The sequence below is a fragment of the Arvicanthis niloticus genome, chromosome 15 (assembly GCF_011762505.2).
Source record: "Arvicanthis niloticus isolate mArvNil1 chromosome 15, mArvNil1.pat.X, whole genome shotgun sequence".
Taxonomy (NCBI): Eukaryota; Metazoa; Chordata; class Mammalia; order Rodentia; family Muridae; genus Arvicanthis; species Arvicanthis niloticus.
Genome location: NC_047672.1, coordinates 54,829,411 through 54,855,650, shown reverse-complemented (window position 1 = coordinate 54,855,650; position 26,240 = coordinate 54,829,411). Strand labels below are relative to the sequence as shown.

At 41.1% G+C, this 26,240-nt stretch overlaps 1 protein-coding gene across 1 annotated transcript in view; it reads right to left on the bottom strand.

Annotated features, from left to right (window-relative positions):
* Positions 1 to 25,596, bottom strand: part of Pon2 (paraoxonase 2) — a 31,596-nt gene extending 6,000 nt beyond the window's left edge. Inside the window, exons 1-5 of the mRNA XM_034519225.2 lie at positions 25,430 to 25,596; positions 16,493 to 16,563; positions 5,526 to 5,581; positions 830 to 995; positions 184 to 310 (exon numbers count right to left, since the gene is read on the bottom strand). Coding sequence (XP_034375116.1) covers positions 184 to 310; positions 830 to 995; positions 5,526 to 5,581; positions 16,493 to 16,563; positions 25,430 to 25,503 — 494 coding nt within the window. The 5' untranslated portion in view covers positions 25,504 to 25,596. The remainder of the gene's footprint in view (positions 1 to 183; positions 311 to 829; positions 996 to 5,525; positions 5,582 to 16,492; positions 16,564 to 25,429) is intronic.
* Positions 25,597 to 26,240: the final 644 nt, after the last annotated feature.

Genomic DNA, 26,240 nt, shown 5'->3' with positions numbered 1-26,240 from the left:
AGAAAGGAAATGTTATGCTATAGAATTTTTGTTTGTGGCATCATGCTTTAAAAGACTCAAATTACAAGGCATTCTGGACTTTAGGTTTTCAGTTTGAAAATGCTTACATGCCCTCCCCCCCCCACATATGTATGTAGAAATGCCGGAGATAGCCAGACAAGTGAGAACAAGGAAAGTAAGTACCTTGGAAGGAGTTCGTGTTTAATTGTTTTGAGGTGCAACAGAGAATTTTCTTCTTCTTGAAATTTAAAAATTTCCACTGTATTCTTGAATTCCGGGTGGTTCACAACAAAGAGATAAACTGTATCATCTAAAGGATGAAAAAAAAACAGAGCAATTTTATAAGACACACAGGACCCGTGGGCAGGCACTGGCATTTCAATATCGTGGGCACGGGAAGATTGAAGGTATAAGCTGTTCAATGCCTTGTTCTTCTTGCTGGTCCTTCCCATTACTATTGGCCTGGCATTAGTGCTGATCACTGGTCCCCTGACCTTTAAGGTGGAGTGGTCCACACTCTATCCACAGAATTCATGCCTAACAGATTCATAGACTCATTTGGAGATAGAGCTCTTTTTAATCCGGTGACCACAGCAATATGAAAATGTCTGGAAATCTAAGCATTCTTTTGGTTGTTAACTGTTAGATATTTCAACATGCAGCTTAGGAGACATGTAAACAAGCTGTTGGTAGGCAGAACACAGGCTTGTTTCATGAGGTCATTGTCTCCTTCCGGTGTGTGTGTGTGTGGTGGGGGGGGAGGTTATTCATCACAGCCAGCCATGAGGCTCTGTGTGTTTCTTCACCTTGGCAGCACATCAGCTCTTACCATCATCTATGAAAGTGCTAATGCCATGTGGGTTAAATGAAGCCAAATCAAAGCCCCAGCTGACTCTTAACTCCAGCGCCCTCGGCTTCTCATCTTTGAGATCCATCATCAGTATCCCTCCAGGCTTATCTGGTGCAAAGCTGTGTAGCCCTGGGAACTTGAGGCCCTTGAGAAACAGTGGGAGGAAAAGAATTAAACACAAAGGCTTAAGTACCATCCTGAATTATTTGTCTACTCTACATGAATTATAAGTAGCAACTTTAGTTAAAGTTAGTGGCATGGAGTCCCGAATACAAAGAACATGGTGGGACAGAAAGCCGGGGACACAAAGGGAAACAGCAAAAGAGAAATGGTGATTGGAAGCTGGAAACTGAACACTAGAAGATCGTGTAGAGCTCTGACAGATGGTGCAGCCCTTCGTTCTCTTGAAGGGCTATCTGACGAGTGGTAGGCTGAAAGATTCCAGGTAGAGCAGGGGGTCAGGAGAGAAGAAACTCTCCCATCCCATGCCTGAACTCTGCAAGAGGCTGGAAGGCTTGAGATCTGGTCAGCAAAGCCTGTTGGTGTTATCTTGAAAGGATATCCCTCATACAGATATGGGTAGATCACCCCATTCCTCCAAGGCTACCTTCCTTGACATTGAAGACCAGGAAAATGTCTCTGTTGCTTCTGCCCTTACTTCCTGATCATTTACATTCCCTGAGAATCAGGATTGTGGTGGATTATGACACACCTTTAACCAAAACTCTAATGCTCCCTAACTTGGTCTGATTACAAGGGGGGAGATTTAGGATGGCTTGAAGGCCCTGTGTGATGGGCCTTTCTTACCCACCCTCCCATACCCATCTCTCTCCTCACTCCATGTCTTTCTCCCATAGCCACAATGTCTTAGGCATCCAGGCTTCATGACCCTCTGCAATAAGCAAACATGTTCTCATGCCACGTTTACTCCCAGACCCACCTGCCCACTAACGCTTCCCTCCAAAGATGCAGGGCTCCAACCCTCAATTTATTTACATCTGTTCTAGATGCCACCTTCCCAGTGAGGCCCCTCCAAGCAGTACCAACTGCCCTGACCTATCCTATCCCCCCCTTCCTAGCTTGCCATTCTCTATCACCCCAGTGCCAATGGCACACATACATATTAATACCTACATGAGCAACTTTGCTGTAGGTAGCACTGCAGAGGAGGCTGCCACCGTCTTCTGTCCATCTAGTGTACTCAGGCCTCAGGGCTTGTGAGCTGTTCTTGCTGTCTGGAAGCCCCTTCTCAGCTTATGGACAAGACTTACACCCTCATCCACCTGAATTCTGGGCAACGTCCCTAACCACAGAGATCTCAGCTCTTTTTCCAAATGACAGTATGATGCCACACAGGCCAGAATCAGTACTCTCCTCTACCCCGTCTCTCTATCACCATCTGTTGACCAGATTGGTAGGAATTCAAACCCTTTTTGATTTCTTACTAAATCCCAGGACCTGGAATATGGCAAATAACCCATCCTTTCTCCCATCTATCCATAGTGTCTCCTTCACTTTACCCTGGATCATTGCTTTTATACTTGTTTGTTAGGGGACACTCTATTTTGTTCTTTTGATGTCGCATACTATTCTGGTACTCATTCTGGTACCAATGTCTCCCCTCTAACATAGCGCTCCTTAACCACCACTGGAGGACCTCTGTCCGAGTGGAGTACAGTTTATTACTTGCTCGTTTGCACAGCACCGGGAAAGCCCTGATATTTTATATGTTCACTTTGAACCCAAATCTTCTCTTATTAGTAATAGCTTGTTAGTTGACTCTCTAGGTTGTTTAAAAAATATTATCTGAAAATACTGAGGCCACATTATCTGAAGTATTGACCACCTGTCTCTTGACTTCTTCGTCACATTCCCTTTTCTTATTGTATTAGGTTATTAGAAACTCCATTTTGAGGGTAGAGAGACTTTCCCTCCTCTTGAACATTAATGGAAACATAGCTCATACTTTGCCATTAAGAATGGTGGTTGTTTTGGGCTTCTGGAAATTCCTCTTATTTGCTTGGAACTTTCAATCAAGTGTGAGTATTGAATTGCATAAGCAACTTTTGTGGCATTCGCAGAGATGATTTGGATTGTCGTGCTGATTATAAAGTGCAGAATACTCCTTTTATTCTTAAGAAAAACTAAGAGCAATAAAAAACTTTATGCAAATTCACTACTATATTCAGTTTACTGTATTTTGTGTAAATTTAAGGGTGCAATAAAAACACAAAGACTTTTATGCACAAAAAATGGACAAAATAGGAAATTCTTAATTTTAAGGACTATCTACAGCTGCCTACTTTCATGCTGGCTGGCCCAATAAGCAGAATAAACTACACTTCTGCCAGTGTTTCATGGCAGCCCTATGTCAGCAGTTAATAACCTTCTTTTTGACGTATGTCTCTTCGCAGTACTGTGACTCCGCCATCACCCAGCACTACCAGAGGGTGATCACTATCTATAACTGTAGAAACACTTTCAATTTTTCCCTATTTCTCCGCTTTAAACTTTTGTTTTATTGTTAGTTGCATCAAAATACAAATAACATAAAACCCACCATTGCCATCATTTTAAGGAGACACTCCAGCAACGCAACATATATCCATCTTTCTCTGTTCTAGTCTACTCGGTGTCACCTTGTTGGCTATCAGACTTGTTAGCTTTGTGATGCCTCTTAAACCCATTTTTTTTTAGGAGTAGGGTGGTTTAGGAGACTTTCCATGTTAGAAATCAAAACAAGTCACTCTCCCACTCACTCCCCAAGATTCAAGAACCATGCTTTTAGAAGGGTGTATGTGCTGTGGAGTGTTAAGAGACTCTGCTGGAGTAAATGAAAACTAGCAAAAGCCAAATAATCAATGACTGATAGCAAAAAAAAAAAAAAAAAAAAAAAAAAAAAAAAAAAAAGTTGACATTGATTGGTCATAAGCCTATCAGCTTAAATGGCTGTGGATTTCAGTGTTTTGGATGGATGTCTTACTCATTCTTCTTTAAAGTCATTCCTTTGGAAGTAAAACTCTTGAAATAGGTAGTTTCAAATTTCCAAGAACACATCCTTGCAAAAACAAACAAATATCAGCATCACCTCCAAAGCTCACAATGCCATTCTGTCCTTCTTTATTCAGGATCATGGCATCTCTAGTAATGAGTAATTCTGACCAGCAACCCTGTGGTCTTTCCCTATAGACAAATGCTTCACAATAAACCAAGAGTTCTACTGTGCCTGTGCCCTGATTCATTCTGCATAGGCAATGGAAGGTTTCCTTTGAAACTGTCTATTGTTAGAGTTAAATATAAGTGCTATTGCTCCTTCTGAAGGCCACAGCATTTCTTTTGGCACCAGTGGTCCATCCAGCTGCTCAGAGTCCTTCATATAAGGACCATCAGGAGCCCGCGGAGTGCTCCAACCCTCAGTCTCTTCCATGTCCAGTGCTCTGGCCTTTCTTTTAAGTCTAGTGATTATTTTTATTAGTGTTATGTGTCTCTTCTAATGTATCTCCAGGTTTCTCCATCTCCTTCCTGAGTCCCAGCACCTCACAAGAATGGCTGCAGAGAAGGAAAAAATACTAGAGGCAGGCTGTGTAGTCAGATACTTCTTCCTTAAAAGAAACTGGACAAGGAAGATACAAAAGGCTCTGGCTTCTGCCCAAGTCAGGAAAATGGGGTCAGAAGCACTCAATGCCTTCTATCTATACACTCTGTGTGTCAGAACCACACAGACAACGAGCTTGAAAGACTTTCTATCAAATACTCAGAAGGTTAATTATTCATCAACCTATATGAATTCTTCAGCAAAAGAGAAGCATGTGAATAATAAAAATAGTTGCAAAATTTTTTCTTATGATGAGCTATTTGGGGGGAACAAGGGCCTTAGTTTGAGAAAATTGTTATACAGGAAACTAGAAACATATATGAATACAGAATTTAATGTGCTTAAAATGGAACATATAGTGGGAAGAATAGATGCTATATTGCAAATAGCATAGTGGTAGTGTATAATATTCACACTGATTCCTCAGTGTGTGTGTGTGTGTGTGTGTGTGTGTGTGTCCACACAGGCTAAGGTCAGAGGATAATTTATGGAAATAAGTTTTTCTCCTTCCATCAATGTGGGTTCTAAACATTACACTCACCTCCTGTCAGGCTTGGAAACAAGAGCCTTTACCTGCTGAAACATCTTTCCAGATCTCCCACTTTATTTTATTTTTGAGCAAGGTTCTCTCAGTGAACTTGGATTTCTCTGGCCTCTGACCCCCTCCAGTGCTGTGATTACAAGCGTCCACTGCTGTGTTCATTTTTGTTTTGTTGCTTTTAGACCTGGGTTCAGGGGATGGAAACTCGGGGACTCCTGCTTGCACAGGAAGCATCATACCAACGGAGCCATCTCTCCAAGCCTCAGAGATCTTTGTAAATAACACATTAGAAAACCAATTTGACCTGGAACATTCTAGTGCTACGAAACTGGGAGACAAAAGACAATCAGTCAGCAGGGAAGACTTTCACCTCTACATTCAGAAAAGCTTACGGACATTTCCCTATCCAGCCTGACCTGTCTTGTTCTTGGAATTTACTTTGAGAGATGAGGAATTTAAAGTCTGTTTCTATTTTATGGGTTTAAATTAATAGACCTGTTGGTCCCTGACTGCACATGGGACAAGAAGATGGTACTCACCACGCTAAAGAAAGCCAGACCATTAGGAAGAATGTCAATGTCCTCAGCTCCAGTTTCTGCAAGTTCAAGGAGTAGATAAATAGCATTATCCAACTGTGCTATTAGTTTAAGAAATCGTAACTATAGCTTTGTTTACTTCATCCGAGTGTCTATTTCTTTAGGGACAGTTCCAATATCTTTTCCAAGGCCCCATTGTTTTTAATAAACGTCAGTCTAGAGACTTTCCTACAGTGAACTTCTGACTTTAAATGTTAGATATTTTATGTTTACTCAAATCAAAGTCAAGTTATCACCACATTTCCAAGTATGATACAGAACAAGTTGACATCTGCACACTTCTAGGGTAAACATCCAGATGTCTGGATACAAGTAATTGACAACAGGGGAATATTACTTCCACAAGGAAGGGCCCACAGTCATTTAACCATGCAAATCTCCCGTTCCCCCCGCTCTGCTCATTCAATCTGAAGCAAAAAGACATTTTTTCTCATTAACAGAGAGAAAACACCTGGGATTACATTGTCTCCCCCCCCCCAAAAAGAAGGAAAAGAAAAGAAACAGTGGCTATTTGTTCTCATTAGTAAACACAGCTTCTAAATTAATCTTAAAGTTATAGAAAAACTAGCAAAAGAAAATTAATGAAAAGTACCATGGACCTATGCACCCTATAGCTTCTGACTCCAGTCTCTGAGCCAGGCTACAGTTACAATTGATTGTTATTGACTGTCTGAGGTACCCTTCGTACAGCATAACAAATAATTAGACAGAAGTCCTTTCCCATGGCCTCACTGTACACATTTCACAGACAGATAATAGAGATCCGAATACAAGAAAAGGATAAAATATGGCTTGTATTACGCTAAATCATGACACATTTTTTTCAGTCCGCAAGATCCAATCTTCCTCAAGACCATGCCAAGGGTTATGGCTGAGAATATTTCTATGCTGTCAAAATTAAAAAAGCATTAATGCCACCATTTGGTCTTGATTCATAACTCTGCCCATGGGTGGTTTCTTTCCCCCAGCATCTTTTACTCTGTTATAGAACCAAAAGCAAAATGCAATTAAGGACACAAGAAAGTTTAATTTATAACAGTGACCTTTCTGCTTGGTCCTCAGAAGAAAGGCTTATACAAAGACACTTAAGTATGTCCTGGTGGTGGGAAGGGACCTGAGCTGGGTTCCTGACAGGCTTCAGGGAGCGAGTGAACCTGCTGAAGTTCTGTGTACTGAAAACTGGCTGTGCGTATATAGATAAGAACTTTCTGCGACGAGGGTCCTTGGTTTATAGCAGATCATGTAAGGGTCTGTGATAAATCCAAAATATCTAAGAATCACCAGACATCTTGGTATATTCAACCTCTGGCATTGGATGCTATGTTATTAATATCATCTATGATGTCCGTGCTTGATGAAAAAAAAAGAGAGAGAGAGAGAGACTCATAATATTTAAATAAGTTTAGGAGTTTAGAAGTTAGTTAATCATTGGCCACAGGTGATTCATACTCATGTCCATAAAGATACACACACACACACACACACACACACACACATACACACACACACACACACACACACACACACACACACACACAGACACACACACTTCTAGTCTGGGTACTTTTTTCTGTGTCCACATAGAAGGAAGTCAATTAATTAACATTTTTCCCCTGAAAATCATTTCAGAAAATGTAACTTCAATATGTACCTATTAATACACATAAAAAATGGTAACAATAACATCCCCAACTGTCTCTTGAGTGAGAGAATGATGAGTGATTTGTTTTCTAATTTACTCTTTCTGCTTTTCACAGTTTCTATGGGCTACTGGTATAGCTTTGTAAGAGAATTCATTCCTGGGTGAGTGGGCCTCTGCCCAGTCACCAAGCCTAAAACTAAATGCATTCATTAGTAAATGAATAAATACCTCATAAGGAGGCAATTTCCCATAAATAACAATAGTGTATTAATAACTAAGGAGACATCAGCAAATGATACCCCATTTCTGCCACATTGAACCTTTTTTCTGTTTATCCTATGGCCCGGTTTTAGTGAGGAAACTGATGTTCATGTCTTGCACACTGTGGGGCGTTTTCTGAATCTACTTGGCCATGTTTGTGTGTAGAGCTAATATCACCGCAGGCTTTTATTGCATCCCATCACCACATCAGTGATGACTTCAAGTGCAGTAATTTCTGCAGGAGAAAGCTTCCTTCCTCATAGCAATATCTGTAGTGATCGCTGCTAATGTAATTCAATGTTTATAAACTATGAACTTTTTGTAAGTGATTTTCATAATCTCACATAGTTTTAGAACAGTGAGAAGCAGAATTATTTTCTCATACTTTATATATAAAAGGGAAGGGTCTTTGAAAGGTTAAGCAAATTGGAAATCAATCAATCAATCAACCAATCAATCAATCATTCTCCTACTGGGAATTGGAGACTTTTGGTCTGACCTACAAATTATTAGTCCATTGTTTAGTGAACTTTCTGTTAGAAAACTGTGGGGTTTTTTTTTTTTCTCTGAAAACACCACACTCAGGCAACTAGATAGCTCAGTGGGTAGAGCCTGTCATATAGCCAAACTATCTGAGCCTGAGTCCTGGGATCTACAGGACCTACTCTCCAAAGTTGTCCTCTGACTTCCACAGGATGATAAATGCACATGAATAAAGGATGGATACATTTCACTTTGTAAATTCAGTCATGAACAATTCCAAATTTGAGGTTTGCTCCCAAACATTTTTGTTTACTAAAATCATCATAACTTCCAATATTGAAGCTTTCTTTAAAAATCTCCTTTAAAAATCTCTCTCTGGGCATTCTTGTCATTTAGCACATCTGCTTTTAACCCCTCTTCTTACTTCAGCGATTGCCTGTCTGCGTCAGAGAAGGGCAGATGTTCCTTGGTTTAACACTTCTCTCTTTCTTGTTATTTCAGCAACTGTCTACCATCTGTGTCAGAGGAGCTCAGTGGTTTTATGGTCCCCACACTTTCCTGGTGCCTTTTTAGCAACAGATACCTGGCAACGTGGCTGCCACAGCTTCTTGCTAACATTGATGACCACGTGTATAAGCCCAGGTCAGTAGGACATGAGGGGAAAAGATAAACAAACTACTGGCAAAATACAACTAAAAAAAAAATCTATGTACATTAGTTTCCAACTCTATCTTGCAGTGAAATGGCAGCAAATAAGGTTGTAATCTTGGACAAAAGCAGAAGCAATAAGTTGGAGACAGTTTTATTACTTCATTTAACCTTTGCCCCTGAACGACAAAGAGAAAAGCAGTCACCTGATAGATCACAGGACCCTCTGCCAGACTATCGCATAATAGAAAAATCAAAAGAAACCTCTTCTTTAGTTCAGGTTAGTCTGAAATTCTCAAAATAGACCAAGGTGACCTTGAACTTATGCATCTGCCTCTTTGCCTCCCAAATTTCAGGATTACAGGCCTATACCATCATATCTTGCCTCGTTCAGAATTTTTGATTCACTTCTCTGGCCCATATGTCAATCACCCAGGGAAAAAAAAGATACTACACTGAAAAATAATTTACAAGTTATAGGAAATCTTTGAGCCTTAGTTCCTTATGTGTCATAAAAATTAAAAAAGAGAATATGAATGTGTTTTTTATGGTTTGGAACTTGTCAGTGTCTCTTTTACATGGACAGATTGTAGCATAGATGGTAAAAGTTCTAAATCAAAAACTAACTCAGGAGAGAGGAATAGAGTGGGGGGGAGGAGGAGGGGGAAAAGGAAGGGGAGGAAGGAGGAGCAAAAATGGAGAGGAGGAGGGAGAAGGGAGGGGAGAAGAGAGAAGGGAGGAGGGAGGAGGGAGGGGAGAAGAGAGAAGGGAGGAGGGAGGAGGGAGGAGGGAGGTGGGAGGAGGGAGGAAGGTACGGTTGGAGAAGAGCAGCTGAGAAATTGAAGACTGTCTTAGTCTACAACTCTGGAAAATAAAATTGTTTTGAATCTCAAGCTAAGCTTAACCTAACCAGTTCTTGGCATTATACATTTCATTATGTAGATGCTGGTATTGTACTAAATTGTCAGTATGTAAAAGCTGGCCTATAATACAGACAAGGAAGAGTTTATTAAGTAATAAACTAACTTTCTTCACCACAGAAGATGCATCTTGTATGCAATGGAGTAAATGCCTATTACTGATTAAGCCAAAAAGACATTATAATATGATATATAATAGATACAAATCTAAAAGACTTAAAAAGTTACTAAGAGTTCATTTCCAGTGATGATAAATTAAGGTAGTACTGTAGTGTGTGTGTGTGTGTGTGTGTAAGAGAGAGGGAAAGGGAGAGAGTTGGAGAGAGGGAGAAAGAGAAAGAGAATGTGGGTGCTTATGTGGAGGGGGAAGGAGACAGAGAGCACTAGAAGGAAGGAGTCTCCACTCTTACACAGATTAGTGTCAAGTGCACAACTATTAAAGTTTCCCCAAATAGTTCTCCTTACCACTGTGCATATCATAAAATGCAGATTTCATGTACATGGGGATGCTGGTCCAGCATACACTCATTCCTTGTAATCAAAGACCACTGGATAGGCAACTGCTGTCGATATTCATATCCATGAGTTTTATTAACCACTACAGATCGTAAGCATGGCACTCAACAAACTTTCATATGCTGAGTTCTAACCACAGGGCAAAAGCAAATGAGAATGGAAAAAAGCACAATTGTAATTAGAACTAAAAATGTATCCCAAATGTGCCTCTAATCACTCATCTTCTCCGCTCTGTTGGCTGCTGAAGAGCCTCAGAGGCATTAAACACTTCAGGAGAGGGGGCATAGGTGACATATTTCCTCCTTCTCTCCAGTTCCAGACAGCAGCTCACACACATCACCACATAAAGGTCAGAAACACAGACAGACGACTGTTCAGAATACAAATGCTACGGGGCTTCTTTTCCTCAGAGGCTTGCTCCATCCCAGTGAGCTGTAACAGGAACACGTTTGGCAGTTTGTCCAGTAATGTGTCTGATTGTGCCCTATTGTCTTCTGTGAGACCGAAACTCACAGAAGGTGGTCTTCACAGAGCCAAGGGCTGTTTGATAATGTGACAATTATTAACGTGATAGCAAAAGTAGCCAAAGAGTTCAGTGACCCAGCCTCCCACGCTTGTCTAACACCCTTCACAGATGTCTCGTGGTACAGGCAAGACCAGCTCTGAGGCTCTTTTTCATTTTCCTGCCAGGAGGCAGCATAAAGTAAGTTGCTGAATTATTTGTGAGTCCACGAAACCTACACTTCTAGAACTGGCTTCTTTAAAAATAAAACAGAAATACAGTCAGCCTGGCTTTGGGGCCTGAGACTGGAAGTTCCTCTTAAGTGTCTGGAGGGCAGTAAGAAGAAGTACCCGAGAACCATCCAGGATAGGGAGAAGGAATTAAGACTCGGAAACTACTAAAACAGCAATAAAGAAGAGGGGGCAGAGAAATAGACATTATTCTTATAAGGGAGCAGCAGGAGATCTGTAGAGAAACTCTTTGGTAGGCTAGATAAATTGCTTTAGCTGGAGTGAACTTTTACTCTTTGGACACAGGCGGTTAACAGGTGGCAGTGTCAGTCTTGTCAACTTGACAGCAATTCATTAATGATTACCAAAATTTGAAACATTTCCTAAAGACAACAGTTTCTCTGTTAAGGATCTATTCACTGACATACAAATGCAAGGGTACTGATGACCATAGTTTGTCTAAGAGATCCATCAGCAGGGTGAAGAGAATACTTGAAGAACAGGAGAACCTGTGCATCGAGCATTCATCTGACAAGGGGTCAATATTCAAAATGCATACAGAACTCAGAAAATCCAACAGAAAAATCATACCAAACATTAAAATATAAAACCCAAATGAAAAGTGGGCAAGTGTCTCAAATAGGCATTTATTGAAAGAAGACATAGAAAGGGCCAACAAAAAAGTAGAATCTCTAGTTAGTAAGAAAGTGCATGCCAAACCTACAGTAAGATATATCTCACCCCTGTTAGAATGCTTCTACTTAAAAGGACCAAAAACTAACAAATTTTGGTGAGGATGCAGAAAATGGGGAAATCTTACCTGCTGTTGCTGCTGCTGCTTCCCTCCCCTGTGTGTGTGTGTGTGTGTGTGTGTGTGTGTGTGTGTGTGTGTGTTGAGTATAAATAGTATAGTTACTGTGGATAAGAGTGTAGAGGTTCATAAAACTGAAACTATCTGTGATCTAGCAATCTCTCTACTGAGTAGAATTCCAAGAAAATAGAGTCATTAAATAAAGACCTACCTGCATGGGTGTGCTTATTGCAGGATCATTTACAGGTACTAAGATGTAGAATCAATCAAGATGACCACCCATGCTTGACTAGATGCAAACAAATTGGTAGTCTCCATTTGTACGTATATTAGAATACTATTCTGTGACAAAAGTGTGCAATTTTGTCAACTGTGGGGTCATATACTTATAATCACAGCAAGGTTGAGGTAGGAAGACCACGAATTTGAGGTCAAGTTGAGGTAAACAAACAAACAAAACAAAACAACTATAAGACAAATGGGGGCCATACCATGAGAATATCCCCAAAATCAAAAAACAAACAAAAACCATCTAAAACCACAAAACTACAAAACAAACATGCAAAGGACACTAGCCTCTCATTTGTAGTAACATGGCTAGAACTGAACAGTATTAGACGGTCAGACCAAGCAGGCTCAGAAGGATATATGATAACCTGTTCTAGTCACTTGGTAGTAGTAGCCTGTTCTCAATTCAGTTGTGGAAGCTAAAACAAAAGTTTGTCACACAGAAATAGAGACTTTAACAGAGGTCACTAGATGTTAGGAAGACCAAGGACAGGGAATAACAGGCTGAATAATTCATACCAAAACCTGTTTGGAAGTCGTTCTGATGTCTTATAGCACAGTAGAGTAAGTTCAGTCTATACCTACAAGGTACATATGGCATATTAAAAATTAATGTGTTTTTAAAAATAAACTACAGGTAGTCAGCTTTAGCTCAAGTATTTAAAAACAAGTATCTAGCAAAAGTATTGCACTGCACTTTCTTTGTTAAAAGTATTAATCAGTTTTATGTAAATATTTAAGAATGTGGCATAACTTTGTATTCTCAGGCAACTCTGCAATATCTTTGACATAAAAAGAGTACAACGGAAATGTTATGCACAAGTCCCCTTGAGAGTGGGCTGGAAGGTTGACCAGTTATTCGTTTTCTCAATTTGTTCCTTATGTTCTTTAGTTTGATATTTGTTTTATTTGCTCCTCTTCCCTCTTTCCATCTCTTTTCCTTTCCTTGGCTCCTTTGTCTTCTCTTTTTTTTCATTTTCTCCTTTATCCTCAAACAAACAAATAAACAAAAAAAAACCAAAAAACAACAAAACAAAACAAACAAACAAACAAAAAAACCCCTCCTCGATAAAGAAGAACCCCTTTGTGGCAGCATTTACATGGTTTTTGATATGTTTTACCTCTACCATTATTTATTTTGAGATATTGGGAAAAATCTGATGAAAACTATAAAAACAAAGGAGCCTTTCCTATATCCTGACAATACAGGGTGCTGTTCTACATCAGATTGTCCTTCAGTTTTAAAATATTAGGAATCCCAATCAAAATAAACACCCCAGGCCCCCTCCCTTTTTTTTTTTTTTTACTTCTGAGGTAGTCTGTGAAACTCCTTTGTTAATTAATATGATCAAGATGAAATTCCTTTAGGGAACTAGTCTGTAATCTTGACAGGAAATTATAAGGTAAGGGGTTATAGTTAGCAACCCAATGGGTAAACAAATGTAGCGCGTTCTACAACAGACTCCATAAAACGCTAATTCATACTTGCAATAGCAGCATTTTTAAGGCAGAAGCAAAATGATTGCTATGAGTCGGGGTCAGTCTGAATTACAGAGAGTTCCAGCGTAGCCTAGCCTACAGAGTAAGTCATCTCTAATAATGAGATAGACTTTTCCCTTTTTTGTTTATTTTTCTCTCATATATCACATCGCAATTGCAGTTTTTCGTCATCCCCCTACCACCACTCATTACTGAATTTTACACCTCAGGTGGTTAAAATGATAAGCTCTGCATTTTATACACATAATTATTTTTTTAAAAAAAATTAAAGAAATAAAAAGTCTTACAATATGTCAAATGTGCATTTAAAAGGGACTTAGTAAATAAGTCATTGAAAATAAACACATTTAGAACAACTAGCACTTTGAGGGCAGCATGGTTTATATAGTGACTTCGAGGCTAGTCAGGGTTACATAGTGAGGCTCTGTCTCAAACAACAAATAAACAAAACAACATCAAGGAAAGAAACACTGAGGTAGGCCAAGGTGATGATATCTCAGTGGAAAAGAACTGGTCTTGAAAAAATGAAGACCAGAGTTTGATCCTGGCTAGGCAAATGAGAGATCCTGTCTCAAAACAAAATGAAAAAAATGAAAGTGGATAGCACCTAAGAAACACTAGGTGAGGTTGTCCTATAGTCCCCACATCTAGACACACAAATGCTCCCCCAAAATGACCCTGCACACTCATGCAGCTTTGAACACATGTACCTGTGAGTGTGTGGGCATGCACACAGGCACATGTACACACCTAAGAGATAGATATGCATGTTGACACATACATAGGGCTGCTCACACCATTCAGAAACAGAGAGGGTAAAACAGGAAGAACGCAGCTCACTTCAATGTTATTTGTGACAACAGTGTGTGTGTATTTGCCTGAGTATTCACTAAGTATATCAGGAGAAAGGGAACAGTTTCATCTCTAGAGTTATTTCTGTGGAACAATGAAGTTTGGTGAAGGTTGTGTTATTTGCCACTGTAGATTTCATTGAACATATAATGCTCATATGAACTTCTCACAGATGGCAGTGTTAAAATGTGTTAAAAGGAAGGTAATTATCTGGATATAAGTGGACAAAGAATAGTATTAAGTAAAATTGGAAATATTCAAAATGTATTTAACAGTGACACTGGCTATAAGGGGCAGGACACTTCTGTGTAATACAGATTTTAATTTGCTTTAAACAAAAAATCCAACAGTCTCACCCATGGCCAAATACTGTCTTATAAAGGCTGGAAGGGGCATAATGCTATTTCCATCTTAACGTCTCTTAAAGTAGTCTAAAGAAAGAGCTCAAGAGTTTTAAAGGTTAAAATCATTCACTCCAATTACGAAGTTAACAATATCAGTAACTAATAAGAAGGCCAAGCTTTGGTCATGTTCATGCTACCTTGTGTAGTAGGACCAGAAGAGGAAACAGGGTGTTCTGACATCTGACTATCTCTAATTACACCATGAGCTGCCTTTAAGAAAAGCCAGCATTTCTATCACCCATTGATAAGTTAATAATGATTACTAAGAATCAACTAAGTTCTGGGGACTTTGGTAGATGGCAAAGGTAAAAACCAACAAGACAGGGACTCTGCCCTGAAGGAAACTGGAGAGAGAGAGGGTAGAGAGGCCCACGGACTTTGTGCAGACAAAAGCTGCTCTTTAGTGTTTTGTTTTGGTTTGTTTGTTTGTTTTGGTTTTTTTTGTTGTTGTTGTTGTTGTTATCACATCTGTATTTACCTTTTAAATCAGAACGTGGTTGGGCACTCTATTTCCATTCACAAGCCTTGCTGAGTTACAAGACATAGAAAAGCTTAGGGTTTTTGTTCTCAGTACTTTGGAAAACAAGCCACATGGGGAATTTCTCTTGTCAAGTTGTGTTAGCATGTGTTCTTAATTCTAAGACTAGTCCATGCAGAATTAACCACAGGGAATGAAAAAAATTCGAGATGGAAACTTAAGCCATCTTAATTTGGTCTACTAAAGAATTCAGCTCGACAGCTAAACACTTCGGACCACAAAATTACAACAAACGTCCTACCAACCTCTTGAATCAAATCTACAGAATCACATGTAAAAATTTTGTCTTCCCCTTAGTGTTCATGCCACACAGCTGTTTTAAATGTTAACAAAAATAAGCAAAACTCCTGAGAAATATGCTGCTACTAAGACTCAGGCATTTGGTGTATTCTACAGAGTCAAGAGGGCAGGGCCCACCCTGGTTATTTGCTCTTCCCTTTGTGTTCACAGCTGAGAAAATTAAATAAGAGTTTGTTGTTGCTGCTTCTGCTGTTTTGAATGAGAATGGATTCCATAAGCTTGTATGTTTGAAGGCTTGGTCTCCAGCTAGAGAAACTGGTTGGGAAAGACTAGGAGATACGGCTTTGCTGAAGTGGGTGTGGATTTCTTTTTTTTTTTTTTTTTTTTTTTTTTTTTGGATGAGGTGGGTCACTGGGGGTGGGCTTTAAAGTTTCAAAAGAAGGCCTAGTCTTTCTGCCTGAAAACTGTGGGCCAGATATGAGACTTCACTTATTGCAGCAGCATGCCTTTCTGCCTGCTTCTGCGCTCCTAGCCATAATGCATGGACCAACTCACCAAACTGTAAGCAAGCCTCAATTAAACAATTTTTCTTATAGGTTGCCTTGGTCATGGTATCTCTCACAGCATCAAAAGAGTGACTAATACAGTACAGCTGTTGTAGTTTCCAATAAATAGTAGTAAGGATCAATTATACATCGGGGATAAGACCAAGTGTTGGTGACAGGATGGTCAGCAATATCAACACTATTCCCGCTTATGTAGACTACACCTTCCTTCCAAATTCCAACCATCGGGAACATGGACTGCTGGAGCCATGTAAAGTTTCAATTATACAACACAACTCACAGAAATCCCTAGGGGAACCAAAAAAAAAAAAAAAATCAAACAATAAACATGTGCACAATCAGCCTAAGAAAGAAGAAATACAGGCAACTTAAGATCAAAAGAGATGGGTAAGAGAGGTACCTATTGATTAAATGACCTATATTAATAATTGACGAATGACAATAAAAACATATACAGTACCACCAGTGGGCACCAGAAGGCACCAGGAACAGCATCTTCTCATACATACCGATTCCTTTAATGAGGTGGCAGTTTGGAAGGTCTACAGATTCTACTTCTCTGGAAGCTTTAAGTCGACTTCTGTTGGAAAGCAAAAGAAAACTATTTGTGTATGTGTTCCCTGACAACTGGGCTGCAGGGAATGTTACACTGCCCACCGAGGTTCCCACAGCCCATACAGTTAAGAGTCAAAACAGCAGTTTGGTGTGTGCTCCTTGCTGTTCCAGTCTCTGCTTTCCACATTTAGAGAAAGAAGACGTCTACTGGCCTAATCACATAGAAGGATGCCTGGGCCTAGATAAGCCAGCACCTATGGGTCTATGGCAACTACACATTGTGGGTGTTCATAGCATATGCAAAATTTACAAATAAAGTCTTAAAAGTTATTATCATTGTATGTGTGGCTAATGTGTATGTTGGGAGGGTACCAGCAGGTCTTAGCATATGTGTAGGGTCAGAGGACAACACTGTAGATTTAGTTCTCTCCTTCTACCCTTTACATGGGTTCTGAGGCTAGAATTCACAGTGTCAAGCTTGTATAGGAAGCACTGTACCCTCTGAGCCATCTTTCTAGTGCCAAAATAAAAATAATAAAAGCAAATAGTATTGTATTACTTGAAAGGTAGCCATAAAGCAAATAAACAGTATGTGAGTGTGTGAATGCAATAAAAATATATTAAATAAATGAAAGTTTTAAAACTAATGGAATAGAATATAATAAATCTTAGTCCCACATGTCCCTAGAGCAATTTAAGAGGCAAATTACAATGAGAAGTATAAATAATTGAAGCAGCTATAGCAAGAACAGTATGGACACAAACGGCATCAGTGGTTACAGAGATCAAAGAACAGAATAGTAAAAATATCTATAATGGTAATATATAATATTATTTAAATATTACTACATATATATTATCTATATGCTACTTTAATAGTAAAAATGTCTTTTTGGCACAAGGCTAAGTTGGCTGCTGTTTAATCTGATATCCACTCAGTGAACTGGGTACCATTCAATTCTTCAACTAACCTCATGAACTGGGTACCATCAGACCCACCTTACATATGCTAAAAACCAGCCCAGAGAGATAGGAGCAAGTTTCCTTGCAACTGTTTTGCAGGCAGCTTTTACTCTTCTCATGGTACATTTCTCCTATAGGAGTGAAGAGATCTGGGTTCTTGGGTTATCAGTAGCATAGCCATGATCTCTGGCATGTCAGGGGTTCTCTGCGGGTCTCAGTCTTTCTCACGGATGCCGTAAGGAACAACCTAGAAAATTTCCAGATTCCACTGACATGTGTGGCTCCAGAATTGTGCAGATCAATCCATCTGGTCAGTAAGCATCCTGTGTTGGTCTGGATGTCGTTTTTATACAACTCGCTTATGAAGCCTACTGTACTGTACAAAACTAGGGATGATAACAGCTGGACGACCATTAAGTCGGTAAACTATGTGATTAAATGCAATCTGTTTCAGATAACAGGCTCAGACGCACCTGAACAGCCTAGTGTGAGCCATTTGTTTCAGAATGAACTTGGGTTACTAAAGAGGGTCTTCTTCAGCTAGGTTATTTGCACTGGGCCATCTTTATAGATGCAGTCTACCTACTATTATTAATAGTGTAGAGTTATGTTACCAAAACCTGAGTGTGACCTTTAGTTAATCAAATAATTTTCACCAGGCTCTTCTTTATTTTAAAATGAAAAGAAGATTTACTTAAATGCTCTGTGACTCAATTATCCACAGGAGTTAACTGCGAGCTGTTTGCTCTGGAAGGGCTCTCTGACTCTGATAGCTAGTCAGCTTCTGTAGACCCCAGATGTGATGGCGCCCCAGAACCAACATCATTCCCAACTGCCCAACCTTCTTCCATTGTCTTTCCACTGCGGAGGTAAAGAACCCCAGACTTTTTTTGGTTTTAGGTGTACTCATAGGAATTAAGTTTTGTAAAAACTTGTGTTCGTAATGGGAAAAGCCTCAAAAGAGAGTCAGCTGCCAACCCCCTTCCTCCTCTACAACTGGAACACATACATGATGCTTGGCACATCAGCAGCCATTCTGCACTCTTGAGAAAGATAAAGATGAAAATGTAAAGTCAAGAGTGAAGGGTTAAGTCACACAAATATACAAATAATCTAGTTGTCTGTTTCCCATGTGTATCTTTAAAACAGAAAAGTCAAGGGTACAGGGTACCCTTGTACAAGGGTACAGAGTTTTCAAATGCTTTGAGCTATCTGGCTATAAACCATAGACTCTTAACTGACAGTCATTAAATGGAAACCAACCTCTTTTTTATTCTGGAGACAGCAGTCCTCACCTGGACTGGATCCAGACAGAGGGTTGTTAGCTCTCCTTTTACCTAGTGACAGGTAGCAGTTAAGACACACAACACAATGGCTGAATAAAGGGAGCCCTGTAACTACCAGTCAGCCTTTCCTCTTCCCTGGGTCTCAATGCCTATGAGTTTTTAAAAAGTTGATAGTTCTTTATCTTCAGTGTACATATGTATATAAAAGGGGGCCTTTATCTTCCACACTCAGACTTGGACAGCCCTTTGGAATTCACCCACGGCCCCTGTAATGCTTACACTAGATAACTGAAATTTGTGTTTGGGCATGCAAACCTGGGGAATTTGGCTCAACCACAGAGAATCCAGGAAGCTGTGTGGGAACTGGGCCATAGTTTACTGAAAACTAAAGCGCTGGCCTAGAGCAGAGGCAGTGCTGAGGAGTTCCCTGTTGGGTTCGACACCTAAATTGCTCCAGAAGTCAATTATTTACATGTGAATTAGAGAAAGGAAGCTATTTGTCTAAGAAGTCAGCAAGGCCAGAAAAGTAAAAGAGCAGTCTCACCAAGTGTCAATAAATGTACCTTTGGGGGTTGAGGATATAGATCAGTGGGAGGTGGGCTTGCTTAGTGCACACAAAAGACTTCAGTCTCTAACTCCACATAAACTAGGTTTGGCAGCAAACGTTTGTAATCTTAGGAATACAAAGGAAATTTGAGGCCAGACTAGTCTACATAAGACCCTGTACTTTTTCTTTTAATGCTTGTGTGTTGCTTAATAAAAAGATGTTCTACAGTTATTTAATGTATGTGTGTGCACATATGGCGTATGTGGGTGGGCAGACATGTATATGCATGTGTACATGCATATGTGTAGGCCAGATGTCAATCTCAGTAGTCTACATCAGTAGTTGGCCACACGATTTTTTGGAAGGAGGGTCTCCCACTGAACTTGGAACTCACTGATGTGTTAAACTGTCTGACCAATGAGCTTTATTTCCCTGTCTCCATTCCTTACTCCCACTCCGTGCTGGGTTTATAGGTGAACACTCTTTTGGGTGGCTTTCATTGGATGCTGGGGATCTGAATTTGAGTCCTCATGCTTGCCGTGTGGCTGACTGAGACATCTCCATGAGCCAAGAAGTTCTATATTTTGAACAAAATGATCAGCACATCATTGTTCCACAATAAATGCTAAGGGGGGGGGGGGTCGATGGTCAAAACATAATAAAAAAGGCTGCCTGAAAAGGCGTCAGGCTTCAGCTGCTGAGATGGCTCAGAATACAAGAATACTTACCACTCCATCGCAATGGTCTGAGTCTTATTTCTAGAACCGTAGGTAGGTAGAGAGGACTGAACTGAAGTTAGTTGTCCTCTGACCATATTCACATACACTTGTATACAAACATACACACACACACACACACGCTAATTACAGCAATAAAGTATTTTAAAGTTCTGAAGGCACAAGCAAATCGTTGAGACGTGTGTCTTGGGGCTCCTGCCCACACTTTGTTCTCTAGCATACTCAAGTCTCATGATTTGTCCAAGTCTGTCTTTGCGACAGACAGCAACTAGCTTGGGAGTGCTGGCCTACTTCTACTTTCTCCTCTACTGCCCAAGAAGGGAGGGGTAGAAAGGGTAGGTACAGAGCAGCATCCTCCCGGGGAAACTTAGCTACAGCTCAGTGGGATAAAAGACAACTTCAATGACATTTATCCATTGGGGACAAACTTAACTAAAATATATACCCACTGTTTATCTAAAATTCAAGTCAAAATTTAAGTGGGCATCCTGGGAGAGAGAAACAGCTTGACAGCCAACATCCCATCTCTAATGATTGGATAAACAGAGAGAAGGTACCAGTTAGAGCAAACAGAGCACACAACTCAGCTGCCCTTTCTCCCTGCTCTTAAAGCCTGGATCTCGGAGCCTGTTGCTTTTTGAGGGTCTGAGAGAAGGTTGCATTTTTTCATGTCACCACACTGCAGGCAGGAGAGTCAGGCTATGCTCCAGTCATTCGGTCACTGTATGCAATATATGGTGCTCAGTTAAATCTGCCTTTAGTGAAATGATGTCTCAAACTACATGCTTATTCTACAATGTGTTATACATATATAATGTTAAAGAATGATGTGGGCTGCTGAGATGGCTCAGTGGGTAAAGTGCTTCCTGCACAAACACAGGGACCGGAGTTTCATCCTTAGCACCCGTTTGAAAGTTGGATGCAGTGGACCCAGGTCTGAAACCCCTGTACTGGGAAGGCAGAGACAGGAGGATCCATGGAGTCTGCTGGTGAGCCAGTCTAGCTGAATCCATGAGCTCCTGGCTCAATGAGAGATCCTGTTTTAAAACCTAAGGCAGAAAACAATTGAGGAAGACACTCAATGTTCACTTTTTGCCTCCATTCAAACATACACACACATACACACATACAAATGCATACATGTACAAACATACATGTAGTATATACACACACAAAATGATTCTCTGTTAATCTGAAATTAAAACTTAACTGGAAAAGCCTGATTGGGGGGGTTGAGATGGGGGGATGGGGGGGGCAATCCAACTACGTAACATTTCCTCCCACATTCTTTTTTTTTTTTTTTTTTTTGGTGTTTTGAGACAGGGTTTCTCTCTTTGTAGCCCTGGCTGTCCTGGAACTCACTCTATAGACCAGGCTGGCCCTCGAACTCAGAAGTCCACCTGCCTCTGCCTCCCAAGTGCTGGGATTAAAGGCATGCGCCACCACTGCCCGGCTCCTTCCACATTCTTATATCACCCTATTCAGAGCTTCAATTTGCCAATGAAGTCATCAAGTCACCAGCTCCAAAATCACTGCTCATTAGAAGTTTATCTTAGCCAGAGCTTTGAAAAAAAAAAGAAAGAAAGAAAGAAAAAGAAAAAAAAAAAGCTTGCACCACTTGTAAATTATCTACCTTCTGCATTCAGTTTGTGCATGGATGTGTACATGTGTGTCTGTGTGCAAGTGTGTGTGTGTGTGTATGTGTGTGTGTGTAGTGTGGATGTGTGTGGATGTGTGGATGTGTACACTCATGGGCATACATGCAGAAATCAAATGACAACATTGGGTCACACACCCATAGACCTTTCTCTATTGCTGTCTACCGTATCACCTAGGGACGGTCTGGCCTTACAGGCACTTATGGCCATGTATGATTTTTACATGTGTCTTTTGGGTTCAAAATCAGGTCCTCATACTTGTGCCACAAGCCCTCTTACTAGCTATCTCTGCAGCCGCATCCATGATAGCTATATTTCCTTTTTCTTAATTTGTAACTCTACTTGTCAATCAAAGGGACTTCAACTTTGGACTTTAATGTGAATAAAGAAAGGAGGGGGGGAGAATAGTTGACTATCGATTGACAAAAATTCAGTTTATAGATACACTGATGTTTTAACCATTGGTGATAAATAAAGGAGTCCAGGACTTTTCATGTCCTGTTTTTACTACTGAAAGCTGAGCGGACTGCACAGAATCACCTAACTGCTAAGACCCTAAAGAGTGCAGGAAACACCACCATCAGACTACAACAAACCAGACAGCTTCTGTCAAAAGAAACAAGCGACCAATAGATTTAAGAAATGCCCCCACAGAATGAGAGGATGCAGTCAAGATATAATTGCTAACAGTCGGAACATGTCAGAAACGTGCATTAGCTCACACATAGCTCATTAGCAAAACAGAGCAAAGCAAATAAACAAAACCCCAACAACCCAGTTTCCAAATAAGCAGAAGCCCTGAGTGGGCCCTTCTTGGAAAAAGATAAATGATGGCTAGTGTGGTTATGAAGAAATGACCTACCTCCCTGATAATCAGGGAAATGCAAATAAAACTTTCCAAGAGATACTGTCTCACTCTAGTTAGAACCACTGCTGCCAAAAAGAGATAAAGCACCAATGAGCTCATCTGTACCCTGGAGCTTGAACCCATGCCTCCCACTTACTCTGGAACTATACCACTGAGCCACACAGAAAAGCCCTGTTCAGAAAGAGATCCTTTACTTTCTGTGGCTGTAAAGCACTATGGTGTTGTGAAACAGATATGGAGATGCCTCAACACTTGTTAAAGTGTAAGTATCGTACATGACCAGCAATCCCAGGACTGGCTATATATATCTAAAGGGAGAGAAGAGACGCTTCTGAAGAGACGCTTCTGAAGAGACGCTTCTGAAGAGACGCTTGCATCTGCGTAGTTTCTCAGCGCTATAGGTAGCAGCCCCCAAACGGGAACTGCCGGAGAGCCCTCCCGTCAACAGATAAATGGGAAAAGACAATGTAGGGGATTTATACAACAGATACAGTGAGAGAAAGGGCTTGTAGAGGCATGGCGTTATATGTATGTAATATATGTATGTATATATATTATATGTATGTTATATGTATGTTATATGTATGTAATTTAAGTACTCAGGAGACCGAGACAAGAAGATTTTCATGACACAGATACCAGACTGGGCTAGACCAGACTGGGCTAGACGAAGAAAGACCCTGTCTTAATGAGCCAGGAAGGGAGGGAAGGGAAGGAAAAAGAAGGAAAGGAAAGGAAGAAAAGAAAGCAAGGAAGAAAAATAGGAAAATTCACCGATATGTGTGAAAATTACTTACAGAATTAATATAAGAGTGGTTACTCAAGCATTAGGCCGAGCCAGCGATGGCAGAGAGATTGGCCAAAGGGTACAACAGTATGATTAGAAGACAGGCAGTGCAGTGACTATAGCTAAGAGTAGTGTATGCTTCAAACTGGGAAGAAAGAATTCTTAATATTCTCATCTCAAAGAAAAAGCAAGTGTTTACGGTGACTGTTATGCTAATCATTACAGATACCACTATATATAAACATTAACACGGTAGCCCATAAGTACGTGTGTTTATTATATATCGATTAAAAACAAAACATGGTCCAAACCCATGCAAAGCATTCCAATGCACGGGTATTTTATCGGAGCAGAAGCATTTACCTGCCATGACAATGGAGCCACATTGCCATTCCATGCCACAGGCACAAGCCTCCCTCCTTGCTTCAGTGCTCCCATCCAGCCCGTTTCTCACACAGCCTTTTCCTCAAATGAAGCCGCAGCTATGAAACATTGGAATTGCCTAGCAAACCGTGCCATCACCGTGGCTTTGTCTCTCATTCTCGGGGATGCAGTCTGGGTCTCCTTTATCATTCGTGAACTGTTTCCCCGTGTCTAGTCCAGCAGTTCTCAATGCTTATGACGCAAACTGTACGCGAGAATTACCAAGAGAGGGGTATGCTTCGTGTTTTGATTTAAGTGTGGTGCTGGGGCTGGAAACCCAAGCTTCATGCATGCTGGGAAAGTTCTCTATCCCTGAGCTACACTGCACATCATTAGCGAAGAGTGAAGTGTAAAAAAAAAAAAAAACGAAAGAAAGAAGGAAAGAGAGAAAAAGAGAAGAGAAGAGAAGACAATCCAATGTGTCATGATGGTGTGTACCTGTCATAGCAGAAATCAGAAGACCAAAGATCCCGAGTTTCGAGACCAGACTGAGCTTCAAAACGGAGGATACACAGTGAGACTTCGTCTCGAAACCAAGAATTAATTTAAAACTTAGAAAAGCACCCCAAACCCAAGGCCTAGGCTCCACCAGGACCAACTGAATTGGAATGTTTCATACGGTGCCACTTGAACATCGGGACTCAAGGAGATCCTCATATTCACACTACGTTGCTACGCCCTTTGAGCTTATTTGTACAGTGCAACACTCAGATCAGCTTGCTGCTGAACAACCAGTGAGTGCCAACGCTTCCCTTTTGCCTATCAGAGAGAGAGAGGCCCAACTTCCAGCGTCAAGCACACCCTTCAGACTTGCCCCGCCTTCCTCATCTGAGTCCATGTTGCCTTCCAGAACACCTACAGAAGACCTGTCTTTTCTCTTTAACCCTATAAGGGGTTTCATTTTCCTGTCTTGGATAACTAGTTCCAATATTTCTCTCCTCTCCTGTATTAGAAAGGACTCTGTTTAGGGTTTCAATTCTCTACAGGAGCCTGGGGCAGAGGTGTACCTACTACCTAGTAGGCACCCAACTCTTCTGGAATGCTTTTGCAAGAAGCTTATAAAGTTTGAACTGGTAACTTGAAAGCATCATGTCTACCCAGAACGAACGATCGCTTGATCTGCTTCTGGAGCTCTGGTCAATAAATAAGGAAATGATGTAAGAACAGTAGCTGTCTCTCTCAAGTGTCTTTGATCTCCAGCGCCAAGACTGAAGCCCTGAAGTTTCCCCAACTATTATGCTGGGGAAGGATGGGTTCTGGCTGAGCAGAACAGCACCAGTGACCTGAAATAAAGCTGTATAATTAGAGCGTCCACGCATGAGTAATGGTTTTGTTTTCAAATTAAAGCACTGGGTTTGCCCTTGGGAAATTTGCAAAGCTCTAGCCTGTCAGCCTAGGCAGAGGAACCACGCCACCAGCAAAGGCTGGAAAACTTTTCACAAAGTGTCTAGGTCTTGGTGGAAGTGGGCTGGGCCAGCTGAATAGAGCACCAGTAGCCATCCGAAGTTCTTCCCTCCATCCGGTCCCCCGAACTAAACAAGCTCTCTCTCCAGTGACCCCCACAAGCAGCCCGGCCATCCCAGCCTAGGGATCCGCGACCCGGGACCCTTGGCAGCACCTACCTGAGCGCCAGGAACCGCTCGCCCAGCAGCGCCAGCCCGATGCCCAGCAAACTCAGAGCCACCAGCCGGCCCATGGCGCGGGACCGGCCCGCCGTCTGGCTCCGGCCTGACCGGGCTGCACCGGACGCTGGGCCAGCTCCCCGCCCCGAGCGCAGAGCCGTGCCCGATCCCCGCCCCGAGCGCCGGCTCGGCAGTCCAGGCTCCGCCCGGCGCCGCGGCCTCAGAGTACATCCGCACATGCCCGCGTGGGAACCCAACTGAACCTGACTCCTTTCACAAACACCCCGCCAAACCTCCAAACCTCGCGCAGCTGCACCTGCTCCCCTCCCTGAAAACTTTAGGGTGGCCCCTGCGGATCCTCTTGATAAAGTTTTGGGAGTGCTTTTTGTTGTTTTGGTCTTGTATTTGAGGATATTTTCCCCTTCTGTCCTGTTTAGTTTGGGTTTTGAGAAGCTAGGAAACAAACCCAGGACTTTGTTCATATTAGACAAATATTGAGCCACATCAACAGTCATAGAATAGTTTTGTTGTTGAACGTGTGTGTGTGTAAAACATTTCTATATTTAAATGTAAAATATATTTAGATATTAAGTATTAAACAGCACAGAAAGTATATTAAATGTATGAAATCTATTAAAATTATACTTTTTAATTTTTTTTATTGTTTTGAAGACAAGGTCTCATTTGGTCCAGGCTGGTAGTGAACTTCTGCTCTGCCTACCTCCAGATGCCAAATGCTTGGACCACTCAAGGGCTCTGCCTAGGGTAATATGTTTTAGTTTCGTTCTTTATTTCATATGCACGGATGTTT